The 16,118-nt window shown below is 48.5% G+C and overlaps 1 protein-coding gene across 1 annotated transcript in view; it reads left to right on the plus strand.

The window, feature by feature from the left end:
- The first annotated feature begins 4,888 nt into the window (after positions 1-4,888).
- Positions 4,889-16,118, plus strand: part of C8B (complement C8 beta chain) — a 38,183-nt gene continuing 26,953 nt past the window's right edge. The window contains exons 1-3 of the mRNA XM_014844679.3: positions 4,889-5,159; positions 11,218-11,374; positions 14,614-14,755. Coding sequence (XP_014700165.3) covers positions 5,068-5,159; positions 11,218-11,374; positions 14,614-14,755 — 391 coding nt within the window. The 5' untranslated portion in view covers positions 4,889-5,067. The remainder of the gene's footprint in view (positions 5,160-11,217; positions 11,375-14,613; positions 14,756-16,118) is intronic.

Genomic DNA, 16,118 nt, shown 5'->3' on the forward strand with positions numbered 1-16,118 from the left:
AAAGGTCCGTGGCTTAACACAGTGGAAGACTGTTTCTTGCTGGTGCGCGGTCACATCTGCAGAGAGCGGGAGGATGCCGCCCTGTGCAGCCTTGCAGGAGCCCAGCTGCCTGCGGCCCTGCCCTCCTCAGCACTGCCTTCCCAGGCCTCCCACTGCCACATCCAGCTGGCAGACGGTGCGCAAGAGAAGGTGGGATTGCACACAGGAGGGTGAAACAGCGCCTGTCCTTCTCCCGATGTTCCAGGCGACTGTAGTCACAAGGCCAACTGTGATTGAGAGGGGCAGCAGGATCCACAGTGTGGCTGGGTGCCTCGGAGGAAGGGGTTGGGGATCCAGGAACAACTATTTTCTTTGCCACAAAAGAGTAGGACAATTAATTTTGCTGGCTTTCTTTTTTTTCTCCTTATTTTTCTCGTTGGGAACAGAGCTGTTTCCTTGTCTCATCTGGGTCTTATTTTTCCCCGGATAATCCTCCAAAAACCTCGCTGCCCACTCAGCCCACCCACACTTCTTTCTGGTCCAATTTTGAACCACGCCCCGGTAGTGATCACACCCCCGTGTGGACAAGGATTCCAGTTTGCAAAACCACCTCAGGCAATGCAGGAACCACAGCGGTCTGCTGAGGGCTCCGGTACCATCAGGCTCCCCCGGCTGCAAGGGGGAAGCCGCAACGACAGCCTTGGAGATCGGGGGTCTCAACACTGACTGGGACTCTGGAACAACAGGAGGGAGATAAAGCCTGCCCTCCGGGACCCAGGAGGGTGAGCCTGGAAGACAAGGAGCTTACCTCAAGGTGGACAAGCCTGTGCACTTTGACCCACAGGCCTGCGGGTGACCAAGAAGGAAGCGGGTGCTGTGCGGAGCAGCGCTGCTATGAACCACCCGAAGCTCGGCCCGGGGACTCCATGTCCGTCCTTAACAGAGACCCGTAATCTCAGCCATGGTGCTCCCGCCTCTGCGCAGAGCTGCGGGGTTTCCCAAGCCCTCCACAAACAGGATGGTATTTACTTCTCTCAACAACAGAAGACAGACACTATGTTGCCGCCCCCTCCCCCAACCCCGCGCCTACCACCGCCCTAGTTCAGGTGTTCAGCATCTCTCCAACGACTACTGTAACAGCGCCCAGCCGGCCTCTCCGCTCCTCTTTACCTCCCCCTAGTCCATTGTCTGCACTGCAGCAAGAGTAGTCTTGCACAAAGAAAGCTGCGCCCTTCCCGCCCCCGGAAGCCCTTCAGTGGCTGCCCTCGCACTTCGGATACCATCCACCTCATCAGCACAGCCACCGCGGGGCGATAAGCTCCTGCCTGCCTCTCCAGCTTCATCTCTTTCCACGACACACGCTGAACTCTAGGCTCCCGCTACGCTAAAGGGCTGACCGTTCCCCACAAACACTGTGAAGTTTCTCACCTTTGTATCTTGCTTTTGCTGGCCTCTCTCCCTGTACTGCCACAAGCCGCCCCTTTGGTTCTTTGGTTTGTTAATTCCTGCTCACCCCTTAAGGGCCAAACATCACTGAGAAACCTCTGCCAGTGACCACACACACCCATACACACACACTTGGCTGCACCCAAACTGAACTGAGCCGGTCTCCATCATGGTCCTCATCACACCGTACTGCCCTGACACGTTGCTGTGTCCACCCCTCTCACCAGGTTGCCAGCCCTGACAGGGAAGGTCTGTCACCTGTTCATCATTAGGCCAGCACCTAGCATCACGGCTGGCACTGAGTAGGCCGTCAGTAAAGGACCATTGCAGCATGATTTCAATGAGCCTGTGTTTCAGACTAAGGAAAGAAACTGTTGCTCAGAGGGCTTAAAGGATTTGTCCAGGATATAAACTAATAAATGGGAGAAATGAAATACTAATCTAGGTCTGTCTGACTGCCAAACACGTCAGACTACTCCGCGCTACCTTCAAAAGGACCACAGATAATTTTGTGAGCTGAAAAAGTTGTATCTCTTGAGGGAATTTTTTTTTGCTTTGTTTTGTTTCATTTTTATTCCTTTTGAACCTCAGGAACCAGAGGAAAGCTATGGACTTTCCCCCCAGAAGAACACACACACATACTAAATTTTGTATGTAGTGTAAGAGTATGTAAGTCAGAAGAGGGAAGCTGTGGCTGCAGTGACAAATACATCGTAAAATCACAATGAAAGTTTAATTCTCACTCATGTACAGCCCTTTGTGGGTCAGCAGGGGCTTTCCTCCATCCAGTGACTCAGGGGTGAGGGCTCCCTCCACCACAACACACTGTGACCTCAACACACGCTCCAGATCGCCAGCACAGGAGAAGAGAGAAATGGAGAGGCACACCGGCTTTCAACGGCTCCAGCGTGAAGGTGACGCATGTCTGTAGTAAACTGCAGAATGTGCACAAATTATTTCAAACTGTGTACACATACACCTGTGCAAAGTGACCCTGCCACTCGTCTCATCAACAGGCATTGTCTATGTCTCCATCTCTTGACTGTCAGCTTGGCCATTCAACAGGACATTAAATTATTAAATTGCTAAGAACTGTCCATGAAAAATATGTGTATTATTATGACTGCAGCCTGAGGAGGCCATTCTCCTGGCATGACCTCAGGTGAGCGGCACCTGAAACCACCAGGGGGCGCTATGAGGTTGGAATGCCAGGACACCTAGTGGAGTCCAGAACCAAAGAACCCCAGGACAGTGCATTGAGAAGCCTTTCTTGAGAAAGTGACATTAGGGTGAAACCTAAACGATGAGTTGTATTTGGCTAAGTGGCACATATTCTGGGCAGAGGGAACAGCATGCACAAAAATCTGGAGGTGAGAAAGCACAGGATTCATTCACATAACTGTTGTCTCGAAAATTTGCAGATTCCTCCACGTGTCCGTGAGGTCGAGAAGGTGGAAGGGGAGCCCTATCTTGTAAGGATGTGACTTCTCTTAAATGCAAGAAGACATGAGAGAGGACATGGATCATGTTTTGAAACACAATTTTCTGCTTGTTTACAAATGATTAACTAACTCGATCAATTGTGTCAAAGTTCAGGTCGCTGCATCCTCTGGGACAAAGGTGAGATGGCGCCTGGTGCTCGGGCTGATGACAGGTGGAATGCACCCAGGATGGGCTGACTACAGAGCCGGGTTTGGGGATCCGGGCACGGCTGACGCGAAGGGACTGCTGCCCGCTGTGACTTCTCAGCTGTCCCCTGGCTCTCTTCCCTCTTTGCATTTCCAGCCCCCTCTGGGACTCTGGCAGACAGGGCAGGGTGGGGAGCAGGCTGGCACTCAACACGACTCTAGCCCCTGTCAAGAGAGGTTCAGGGTAAGCCTGTATGTTTTATACATTCAAACCTCAAAACCACCTTATAGTAATGAATTATTACCCCCATTTTACAGATGAGAAAACAGAGTCTTAGGGAAATTAGGTAGGCTGTTGAGGAAGTCAAATCCAGTGTGTGTTCCAGCCCAGCCTCAGGGCGCCTGCCCCTCCGAGGCCCCTCAGCCACGCCCGGGACATCCACGGCAACAAGATGGTCATCCGCCCCGTTCAGGCGGCGCTGTGTGGGCTGCAGGCCGGTTTGGGAAACGCCGGGTCAGTGCGGTCTGGACCCTAACTTGCTGATTTTGAGGCGTCGGTGACGGCTTCGAGAGCCTGGCATTTGCGTCTTCTCCAGCTGGCGCTGGGCGGCTCGCCTCCCGCTCCTGCGCCCTGCGCCCTGGGCGCGGCACGGCGGGGACCTCCTCCAGGCCGGGGGAAGGGCGACACCGGCGGGCGTCCACGCGGGAGACGCCCGTCCCACGTCTGTCACGGGCAGTCCGGATTGCCTCCAGAGGAGGTGAGGTGGACACTGGCTCGGACCACGCCATTTCAAGAGAGCCTATGTGACATCTTCCTTTAATCCAGTTTATGGCGAGGCCACTGGAGATGAGGGAGCAATCAGAGCGCTCTTCAGAATAACGGGAGGACGAAGGGGTCGCGTTCTGCTGGGCTGGGATAAAACAAGCTGGACTCGCAGGCGTGAGTGGCACCTGCCTCTGCTGTGCCGCTCCCGGCGCAAAGGAAAGGCCCTGGTGGCCTCGGGCCTTGTCGGCGGGGGAGGCGGGCCGAGGTGCTGTACGAGCGAATACTGGAGGCAAACGGGGCTCCCCCAACGCCGACCATCGAGACCCTCCCCTTCCCCACAAGGTCCAGGAAGCCGCCTGCTCCCCCCAGGACCATGAAGTGTGTTATACGACATAAGTTAGCTAACAACAACACCACCTGTTTGCACAATTCCTCTCTTACAGTTACCATTTTTATAATGCCTACTTGTGAAAAGAAACATTTTCACATTTAGTATCTCATCTGACTCTCCCAACTCTGAGTGACAGGTAGCCATAGCCCTCCCAATTTTACATATGCTATTATTATCCCTGTTTTATAGATGAGGACACTCGGGCCCAGAGACGTTAGGAATTTGCCCTGGGTCACACAGCTGGTGAAATATCAGAGAGAATTTGAACTCAGGTAGACGGACTCTCGGGCTCTCCAGCCTCTTACTCAAAATCACACAGCTAGAAAGACACTGTGGATTCAAAGCTCAGCCTGTCTGACTCCAACGCCTACATTCCGTCAGGAATAATAGCCGGCATGTCTGAGTGCTCGACACGGGGCTGTTCGAAGCACTCTGCTTGTATTCACTTATTTAATCCGCACCATTTGTCAAGTGAGGAGACTGAAGCGTGGACGTGAAGTAACTTGCTCAAGGTCACAAAGCTAGTGAGCGGCAGAGAAAGGGTCTGAACCCAGGCCCTGGAGCCCACAGTCCTTGTTGCCTCACTAACACCTGTCCCCTCGGCCGCTCACCCAAACGTCTGCCACACGTGAATAAAAGCCAAGCTGCTGCAGACCTGGCCGTCGTTCTGGTTGGTTCCCAGAGTCACAGTGAGTCTTCTGTCCGTGCAAAGTCTAAGGAGCTTGCAGTCACTGGTGGCCTCTGTTTATTTTGCAGAACTGTTTGCTCTGTGGGGACAGAAGTTGAGGGCAGCCCTCCCTGCCAGGGGCTTTCACGGATCCAGCAGCCTCGGCCGGACCACCCGCCACTGAGAGAAGATGAGGACGTCCGAGAGCGGGGCTTGGAGGGCGCTGGCACAGCTGCTGCTTCTCTGGGCCGCTCTGGCTTGGCTCGGTTTGCCTGGCTCCAGGTAAGTGATGGTTGCAAACGATTTCCTGATCAATTGCATGACAGGGAATATGACGCCACGTAACGCCGACCGTCTCTTTGTTGCCTGCCTGTTGAATAAGGAACATCTCTTGAAGCCATTTGCATGTATCTGAAAAAATAATATCTACAGCTTTCTTCAAATTATTCAGGAACCAAGAGGCTGACTTCAACAAACGTTCCCGTAAGAAATGGGCATGTTTAGATGTATTTTTTCAAGCTGAGAAGGATTGGACACTTGTTCTGTATCCTGAACAGAGCCTCGTGTAACTCTTTATGCAAAAGAAGTTTTGCTATGTATGGAATAAAAGAGCCAGTTCCTATGGATGCCCTCCATAACCCAGAGTGACCCACTCTTCCTGCTCACCGACCCACATTCTTTCGGTTCCCAGGCTGTCTCCTTTCCTCCCTCTCTCTCACACATACACACACTCTAGATGTTCCCAGCAGGTAAATGCCAGCTGATTTATTTAATCATTTTTTATGTCCATCGATAGGGTACAAAATAGGCTAAAGAAAACACCTGAGTGGAAGCTCACACTTGAGCTCCAGTGAAGGAGGCGCCAGAGACTTGGCAGGATGTCGAGTGTCACCTTGATGACGAGACGGCCCTACCACGGGATGCTGAAGCGCTCCTGCATCCCAGACCTCCTTGTGAGCAATCCTACGGAAGAAGGACTGTCCATGCCGGCCCTCTTATTCATTCCATAAATGCTACCTGAGCACTACCTCTCCTTTATTGTGAGGGGCTCCTAGTACCCACTGGACACACCCCTTGATCTCCTCTCTGCTGAGCGCTCACCAGGTTGGGCATCACCCTGAGACCAGGATGAGTCTTCACTACCCAATGGGCACTCAGTAAATCATAGCTCTTATGATTATCAAGAATCTTAACTTGGCGCCAAGAAGAACCAAGCTGCCAAGGCCTTCCTTGTGTGTACTGTGTATACAGAGAAGGATTCAAGACCCAAGGAAATGCGTCTGGAATGGAGGGTTTAAGGGATCATAGCAACCCTACCCACAGCATTGACCCGTATGTGAGGCCCCTTGTCCCGCTCTGAGGGACACAAAGAGCTCATGTTCTCGTGGAGAAAGCTGACGTGTGAGCACATACTATGTGCACTGTTGCCAGAGAGGATTCAGCGGCAGGCAGGAAATGAGAGAGAGTGATCCACTCCGCTGGGCATCAGGGCTTCTAGAAGAGATGATGCTTGAGCTGAATCTTTACATATGAAAAGGCGTTTGCAAAGGGCCAAGGCGATGAAGGGTATTCCAGGCAGAGGGAGCAGGAGAGGCAGAGGCATGGAGATGTGAGAAGACCTGGCTTGTTCTGGAAACTGCAGGCCTCCCTTCAGCAAGCCTTGAGCACAGGCCACGGCGGGAGTTCCCAGGACAAGATAGACCAGGAGTAAGCAGGAGTCCGATCATGGCTGGGGTTGGGGGCACTAGAGTGCCAGCTGAGGAGCTCAAAGTTATCCTCTAGGCAACCGGGAGCCATTGAAGGGTTTTAAGCAAAGGAGCAACCTGCTCACCTTTACGTCTGAGGAGGTTTACTCTGAGGTCGGAGGTGGAGATGCGAGCAGGCGAGCAGAGTATAGGCTGGAAAGCTCGTTTGTCCTTCAGCCACATCGTGAGATGCGTGTTGTTTCTGATTCACACTGTGTAGAAAAGCAAACTGACCCTCAAAGAGGAGAGGAGGTTCGCTCCAGTTTATGAATCTCAAACCCTTGCTTGAAGCCAGGTTCAGTTCTCGGGTCTCTTACCCATGATTCCCTTGGGCAGTCCTGACTGCGGCACGTATTCGAATTCCACACACAAAGTGCAAGAAGAGCCTTCAGTTCTGGCACAGAAAATGCTGGGACGTCCTCAGTATTAGCTAAGGAAGGTTTTGTTTTTAGTTATTCCTAAATAACTATTTCAAATCAAATGAAATAATCATCACATGGCCATGAGACCTTTTATTTTTTTTATTCATTTCTACTCTGTGTCAGGCACTTCAATGCGTTTGCTCTGATCTGGATGTAAGTGCTATTGTTTACAGTTTTTCAGAGAGGAAACTGAGAATTGGAGAGAGAATGGAACTGTCACAAGGCTACTCAATATGTAACAGAATATGGGTACAAATCCAGTTTTGTTCTGGTTCCACAGCCCTTGCATCTCCCTGCATCTTCCTGCCTGGCACTAAGGCATTATCCCCGTCCACCTGCCTTGTGTATCTGATTTGCTGGACTCCCATGCCATTTCTCTATCTCCGGGCCACAGGTTTGTTGCCCTGAGATATTGCTTTAAATTTCCTGTCTACAACTGCAAATGACAGAGAGAAGAGAAATTGAAAATCTGCCACCCAGAAGCTGCCCCTTCTAGCAAAGAGGAAGGATGCTATTTGCAAAAGGATGCAGCTGCCTAACAAATTGTGTGTGACGAGAAAGTTGTTGTGTCAGGGCAATTCCCCAGAAAGCCAAAATATATTGACGCACCCCATCTATATAAGCTGATGGCTTGCAATTTACTGCTGACCTAATCCCGCCGCACCCGGTGGATCCATCTTTATTTTGATCAGAGACTCCTGTTAGAAAGAGAGTGGGAGACAGGGACCCAGTGAAATATATTCTAATGCTGGCAACAGCATTACATTCACGTCAAAGAAAGACACATCTTTGCCAGTCCTTATGTAGAGGGATAGGACTTGTAGAAGCGTTATTGCAATTGCAAATATAAATGTCCTTCAAAAAGAAAAAGAATAAATTGAATGCAATATACGTCCCATGGTGGAAAAATCTAGATAAAAGGAAAGAACTAGATCTCTTTATGAATCAATATGGCTAGGCCTCAGAAATACAGTGTTGATTAACAAAAGCAAGTTGAAGAATAATGTATACTATATAAGTCAAGCACACAAAAGCAATACTATATATTGCGTGTATATATATATATATGTAAAAATATTTATAAGACTGGAAGGACACACACTCATTCATGACAATAGTTTCCTCTGAAAAGGAGGAGAGGGAAATGGCATTGGGCTGATGTAAAATACTGATGTGAAATTTATAGGAATATTTTTTATTAAAAACAGACTTCAAAGAAAGCATACCAAAATATTAATAATTGCCAATCCTGGGTTGCGAGTGTATGGGTGTTCATTATCTTATTTCCCGTGCTTCTTAGGGCATCTTTAATTTTTCAAAATTAAAATCATACAGAGATTTTGAACGACAGAAGCCAAGTCAGTTGGTCAAAACGTCCATCTGGCGTGTTTCTGTGGAAATTCACAGGCACGAGAGGCACGTGCTGTATCTGTACATAGAGGCCCTGACTGAGCCTTTCCTTACTGGCTTCATGCGATTCCCAGGAATTAAAGATGACATGTAATGCTAGCCTTTCTTTCAGATTTGCATGTGTAGTCCTAATAAACCACACACATCTGATGTAATTTACAAACATACTATTAATTCAGCTGATTACTTCATTATTTTGCTGCCTCCATAATGAAAATTGCGTGCAAAAATGAGAGATCTGGTGGCTACAACTACTTTTTACCAAGTTCCTTCTATAAATGATCATCCTGCCCATTAACTGTCTTCCAGATCTCAGAGAGGAAAGTAATCGTGACTCTTAATAGTGTGTGTGTGCATTTCTTATCCACTCCTCTCAACCGCAGCCCTGAATTGGGTTGGTAGTTGCTAAAAATCACCATGTAACTGTTTCATAGTTGAAGCAGGAAGAAGATACCCTGCAGAGCTGTCAAATACATACTTTGGAGAAGCCAAATCACAGACAATATTGTTTTGTCAAACCAGGGCAAATTAGTAGATAAAAGCAGATTCTGAAGCTCCCCTGCTGGTGTGCAGCATCCTGCCTCAAGGAGCCATTTTAACGTATCCACCTGTGGTTTCCAAGAGAGGCTTTGACCTTTCGCTAAAGATCCAACTTTACTAGGCAATTGATTTTTGCTGCTCTCTGGGGCGGTCATGGAGATGGATTTCACTGTAGTTAATACTATCCTCTTTTTAGGACTTTTGCCAAGTGAGAATGTATTGTTAATAACCTTGTCTGGAGTGATGTACTATGTATTTGAGACGGTGGAAACGATGTGATGCTCTCTCTAATGACTCAGTCTTGGATGGAGAGATGAAAAGGCCTTGCATGGAGACGGAATGCCTGGTGGAGTGGATGCTGGCCCAGCTCCTCTTCCAGGCAGTGTGGGGCAGTGGACACAGCACAGTCCCTAGAGTCAAACGACCTCGGCCCAGACCCCTAGACCACCACCGCATGCCGCTGCGTGAGTCTCGGCCCTTCCCTCATCTGTCCAGGTGGCAGCGCTGCGTGGCTGCCGTCTAGCACTGCTGTGAGGATGAAATGAGGCGGCGCGGGTTCAACTCCTCACGCAGGGCTTGACATGTTCTGGGTACTCAGCAAATCTTGGTTCTCTTTCTCTTCTCTTCTCCTTTTTGCCTTGAAAAGGAACACAAATTACAAAGAACCTTACAGTGTTATACACTCTTTCAGATGGAAGAAAAATAAAAATCGTCATACACTCAGCTTATTATGCACATGACGGAACTGGAAGCCTGGACAGCTTCGATAAAATGCTCATTCATTCACTTTTACTGAATGTCCCACGGTGTGCTAGGAACTCAACAAAAGTGCCAACTTACCTTCTGTACGTGATGTATTTCAGGTCTCATGTTGTTTGACTGCTCTGCAGATGGGCCTCCACCTGCCTCTCCCTTCCCCTCCCACCCCTGGTCTCACCTCATCCCCCACTCACCTCTGTATACTCTCCATGCCCTGGACAGGCAGGGCACAGGCTCTCCTGCTCTGCTGGTGGTGTGACATCCCCCAAGGGTTGTCTTTGGTCTGTTCCCCTCTCAAGAGCAGTCTTACCTCCCTCATAGCTTTCCACGATCAGATCTGTAACTCCGGTGTGAATCTCTCTCCTGAGTTCCAAAGCTGTGTAGGGACTGCTTATGGAATGGCTCGACATAGGGGTTCTGTGGGCACCTGGAACTCAGCATACCCCAACCACATCTTCCCCCATAAGCTCCCTTGCTCCTGTGTTCCCCACCTGCCCACACTCTCAAACTGGAAACCAGCAACAACCTAAGCCTTTTCCTCTCTCTAACCCACACCCCATCTAATTACCCATCACTTTCTATCCCTTCCACCCGAGAAATGTCTCATAGGTCTGTCCTCCCCTCTCCCTTGGACACTGCCATAGTTCAGGCTCACATCACTCATAGGTACTGCTGCAAGAGCTGCCCACCAGCTTTTCCTGCCTCCAGGCTCTCCCCAGCCCTGTCCAGCCTCCACACAGCAGCCACGGTGATGTCCTAAAGCACGGCTCTGACCATGGAGCCTGCATGCTTAAAAACCTTGTCTACCAGATAAAGTCCCGAAGAGCTAAGACTTGAGACATGTTTCTCTTTTCCTAGTCAAAGACAAACTGTGAGTTCCAGAAGGCAGAACCTGTGTCTTATGTTTGTCTGTATTCCCTATAGCACAGTACCCTGAATGTGGTTAGTTGTCAGCAAATGTTTCATAGACTCTTGACCTGAGAGTCTTAAACACTGTATACTCCAAACCTTATTTTCCAGGGGATGAAACTGCAGCTTAGAGATGGGGAGTGAACTGCTTCAATCCTATATCCCGCTGTTGTGGGACACCCTGCATATCTATAGCACTTTAGAGTCCGTAAAGTGCTTTCACATATACTTTCTTACTTAATCCTAGAACTAGCCTTATGAGGTAGGCGTGACTCTCTCATTATAGAGGTGAGAAATGTGAGGCTCGTACAGGTTGAAAAACTGGACGAAGGTCACCCAGCTGCCGACGGCCTGTCTTCTGATCTGAGTGCGGTACTCTTGATCACAGCTAGCCATAAGGTCAGCACTTACTGGGGGTTCAGTACATGTTTGTTGGATGAACTGATCTATACTTGTTGATAAACTAATAGCCTTCCACAAGTCAGCAAATATTATAGGATGAATACTTAATTCCCTTCTGATACTTGACTCTCTTCTCTCATGATGACCTTTTAGAGGTGAAAAGCCACGCTCTCTCCAGTCAAATGCCGTCAATGAGAGCCTTGCCAAGCATAGACAGACGCGGAGCGTGGATGTCACACCAACGCCTATTGATTGTGAACTGTCCAGCTGGTCCTCCTGGACCACATGTGATCCCTGTCAGAAGAAAAGGGTAAGTGCCTGGCCCTGGGGGAGCCTGAAGCTTCTAGGAGCCCTAATTCTTAGCAAGATTGGCTGAGGCACCACCAATAGTGCCTGGCACTGGGTAGGACCTCAATAAGTCTTGGATGATTTAATCAATGAATTCTATTCCTTTGTGCCTCCCAGCAGCAATTAGATCCTTTCTTTGATTTTCCGTTTTTTCCCAAACATATGTGTCCTTGCTCATGTTAGCAGCTTCCTAATTAGGCTTCCTGCCTCCAACCTTGCTCCTTCAACCCATCTTTCCTGGTGCAACCAGAGGGAGCCATCAGCAATGCAAGTCTGACCTGTCTTTCCCCAGCTTGAAACCATTCAAAGTCTACCCATGGCCCTCCAGACTCATGGGATTCAAGGCCCCCCCGACCTAACCCTACATGTACACAAAACACCCCCACTCCAGCACACCGGACACTTGTGTTTCGCTGACCCTTACACTCTCCCTCTGTGCCTTTATTCATGCTGCTTTCTCAGGCGGGAGAGACCTGCCGCACTTCCTTGGCTGGCTAACACCTACCGGTAATTTAAAACTCTCCTCAGAGGCCATCTCATCTTAGAAGGCTTCTGGGCTTCTTAGCCCTACTTGCAGTTAGTAGACACCTTTTTATGAGCTGCAATAGCTCCCTATTCCTCCTGTATCCTAACATTGATCATTTACTTTCCCTTTTTTTTTTTTTTTTGGCAAGGAAGATTAGCCCTGTAGTAACATCTCTGCCAAACTTCCTCTATTTTGTAAGTGGGTCATCGCCATAGCGTGGCTTAATGAATGGTGTAGGTCTGCATCTGAGATCCGAGCCCGCAAACTTGGGTGGCTGAAGCGGAGTGCACTGGCCTTAACCACTGCACCTTGGGGCTGGCCCCCTACTTTTCTTTTATTATTTACCTTTCCATTAAACTGTGAGCTCTTCAAGGCTTATTCACTTCTATACCTTCAGTGCGTAGGCCTATTTCTGGCACATAATAGGTGCTCCATAAATACGTGTTGTTTGATCTCATTATATTCTCTGACATCTCTGCGAGGAAGGAGGAGAGTTGTTACTCTTTCCCTTAGGCAGATAGGTAAACAGAGACTCAGCAGGTAAATGATTTCTTGGGGTCACCTAGTAGCAAATACAGGCCTTAAACTCAGGCCACTGGCTTCTTGTCCAGCGTTCTGCCAATCAAAACACAGTCTCTGCAGTGTTAGTCCTTCAGGCTCCCTTGTCAGGAGGGCTGATTCAGGATCCCAGCTCTAGAACAGCACATGTGCCAGAGAAAAGAGAATGGTTGGCATTCCAGGGTTCCTTGGGAAACCAAACCAGCCATGGGCTAGGACACTAAAGAGGCTGTGGAAGTTGGCCCAGGACAATTACACACTTAATTGGATCAATGTGGAAAGCCAAGCAGGACCATTTAATTCCTAAAGTGGGCTTTATGCTAGCTTGTCAGCATTGATCCAGCTATCTGGATAACTGCTTCATCTGCACCATAACCTGGGAAGCCTCAGCATGAGCCATCCATCCATCCGGCCAGCCGGAGCTCTTCACTACACGCTTTCCCTCCGGTGGACATCATCACTGTCTGCAGGGTCACTGGCTGAGGATTCATCGAAACCTTCCACCTGGGATTGGGAGATGTCTGTCCTCCATCATTTCCATACTTCTCATGCCCGGTTTGTCCTTGGCTCCTGGGGCTAGTCTTCTGGCAGTCCTCTTTGCAGACCTTATCCTGTCCTGCTAACCTCTACCTTCCAGAAAGAAAGGCCCTCTGGAAACGTGAAGGAGCATGGGTGAATGGTTGTCTGTAGTTCTTTTTTGGATTTCCAGATGCCATACAAGCAATAACTATGGCTGGTTAACATGACATTCAGCAAAGGGGCTGCTATCCTGGTTTGGCCCCTTTTATTGTACCAAAGTCTTGACTGCAGCCAGCTTTTGGCAACCACCTAAATCTGATTACTTCCCTCCCCTATGGTGGCTTCTCAATGCCCCATGATAAAATGTTAAATCCAGCCTTCCTGAGGCCTGGAGGAGCCTGCCTTACTTGCTCTTGGCTACGTCTCCTCCAGCTCTTGCCTCTCTCTCCCGCTCGCACTGTCTCCAGCATGGTGAATTTCTTTTTGTTTCATGGAACAAAGCACATTCTCTCTGGTCTCTCAGCTTTGGCACAACAGTTTCCTCCACCCGGATTACTCTGCTGTTGCCTGTTCACGCCAGCTCTCCTTGTTTGCCTGACGTTTCTACTCATCCTGTGGGTCTCAGCTTACACGTCGCTTCACCATTTTCACGACTGGGGACTCCCTGTGAGTTTATAGAGCACTCTGTACCTTCTCTACCGGATCGCCCACCGCACTGTGCTGTCACTGCCCGGTGCCTGCCATCACCACCACCACCATCTGTGGCCTCCTTGAGGCCAGGCCAGAGGGCATGATTATGATTAAAAGCAAACAACAAGCAAGCATAAATAACACCTACCTTTTTCAACACTGGGTGGGTCAATCGATAGTTTGGAAATTCAATCAAAATTCTGAAATAAACAAACAGGAAGGGACAGAGAGAGAAATATTGACTGCTAAAAATTATCACTAATAAAAAAGAAAAACACGTACAAGAAATTGAGTGCCTACTATGTACCAGACAACATGATGAGATTTCATATATATATATCGTATGTATAATTGAAACTCCATAGCTGTACATTTAGGTAATTTATTATCCCCATTTTACAGATTTGGAAATGGAGATCACAAATGTTAACTAACTTGCCGAATGTCACAGAACTAGAAAGTATCGGAGTCAGTTGTGGCTCCAAAGTGCATGCTTTTTCATCTGTAAGATACCGAGTAAATGGCGATAATTGAACCAACCCGTTAAAGTAATCAAGCTGAGAAACTCGTTTTATGCTTACTACCTTCTGACTTCAAAGCCCATGCTTTTCCCACATTCAGCAAATCTTTACTGATCCCCGCAGACGCAGAGATCAGAGACAAGGTCCCTGTCCTCAGAGAGCACAAGTTCTAGTTGGAGAAACAGTCAGGCAAACAGCCAAATGCAACATGGAGCCTGAGGTGTATGTAATGGGGAAGCATAAGGGGCTGGGAGAGCAGCCATCAAACGATCAGATGCTGTCCTGGAGCCCAGATCCGGGCCTGGGGACCCATTTGCATACAGAATTGCTCAGTTCCATGGTCCCTGAGGCCCCACCCTTGGCTCACCTTGCTCCTCTCTGCTACAGTACAGACATGTCTCCTTGCTCCGGCCGTCTCAGTTCCACGGGGAGCCGTGCAACTTCTATGACAAGGAAGTCGAAGACTGTGTTACCAACAGGCCCTGCAGAAGTCAAGTGCGATGTGAAGGCTTTGTTTGTGCACAGACAGGTATAAAAGGTTACAGGAGTGGGAGGGAAAAGCTAGATGGCACATGATGCTGGGGGGCCTGGCCACTGCGTAGTCCTCAAGACCAAGGTCGTGTGTCAGACCAGGAGGCTGCCTTGTCCTTGAATTTTTGACCTCCCTTTACATGTATTATTTCATAAAAACAAGCCTAAAAGTAGGTGTTATTGTTATCCCCATTTTACAAATTAGGAAATTAAGATTTGGAGAAGTTACTTCCCCGAGATCATAGAGCAGGTAGGTGGAAGAGCTGCAATTAGGAATTTGGGGATTCAGATTACATTCACTGACATTAAGGACACCAAGAGGATGTGTGCTAGAATCAGAAATCCTGAGTGAAGTCTTATTTTGACTCTTTGACCTAGAAGAAGTCACTTGACCTTTCTGCATGTTGGTTCTCTCAACAGAAAATCGGAAGTGAGGTTAATACCTACAAGTGTGTTATAAGCATCAGGTGACACAATGGCCATGAGCACTCTTTGCAGACTGTGGGCTCTGCCGGCTCTCAGAGGCCTGAGGCTGAGTACAACGTGGCAAAGCCTCCAACAGTGAAATAGGGCGGCTAGCATCAGTCATCTCCGAAAAATCTTTGGAGAGATAGTCCCTGGCTTTTACATTTTTGCATCACCAAGTCCAGCATAAATACACCTAAAGCGTAATATAGTCAGTAAAACATTTCTGATTAAAGGAAGGAAGGAATAAAGGGACAGATGGATGGTCAGACAGAGGAAGGAAGGAAGGAGCACACGAATGAATAATCATCAGCTGCAGAACTAAGTAAACACTTGTCTTTTCAACTCATTCATGTAGCTAATTCAAGCTAACATATGCCTCTCCATTTCTTCAAGTCGCCAGCAAAAATAAGAATATTTTGCTTCAAATTATCTCGATGGGAGGTGCAGCTCTCTACATTCACCGTGCTTCAGGATATTGCAGGAAAGAGTTAGGGATTCTTAGAGCAATTTCTAGGGCTTATTGCAAATGCAAAATTCCATCCAATAAATCTGAAAGACTTTTTTACAGTGTGTCCACGGACTCATTATGGCCAGCGTTCCGTGATGCTGACCACAGCCATAATGGTTACTCGGGCAGGCTCTAGTTTAAACGCCTTGTAAGAAACAGTTTGAAGACCAGATTGTTATTCTTTTGCCTTTAACCCCTAAGAACTTTGGTTCAAGTGACCAGACACATGTCAGGAAACAGGGTCACCGGTCGCCTTATGGCTTTACCCCAAGAACATACAGATAAGAAAGGAAACCAAGTCAGCGGGGCAAAGAGTTTAAAGGAAGCCAAAGTGCTGTGAATAAGTTTAAACATACAGTCCAAATATTTCTATCGTCTAAAAATA

This window comes from Equus asinus, chromosome 5 (assembly GCF_041296235.1).
Source record: "Equus asinus isolate D_3611 breed Donkey chromosome 5, EquAss-T2T_v2, whole genome shotgun sequence".
NCBI classification, from domain to species: Eukaryota; Metazoa; Chordata; class Mammalia; order Perissodactyla; family Equidae; genus Equus; species Equus asinus.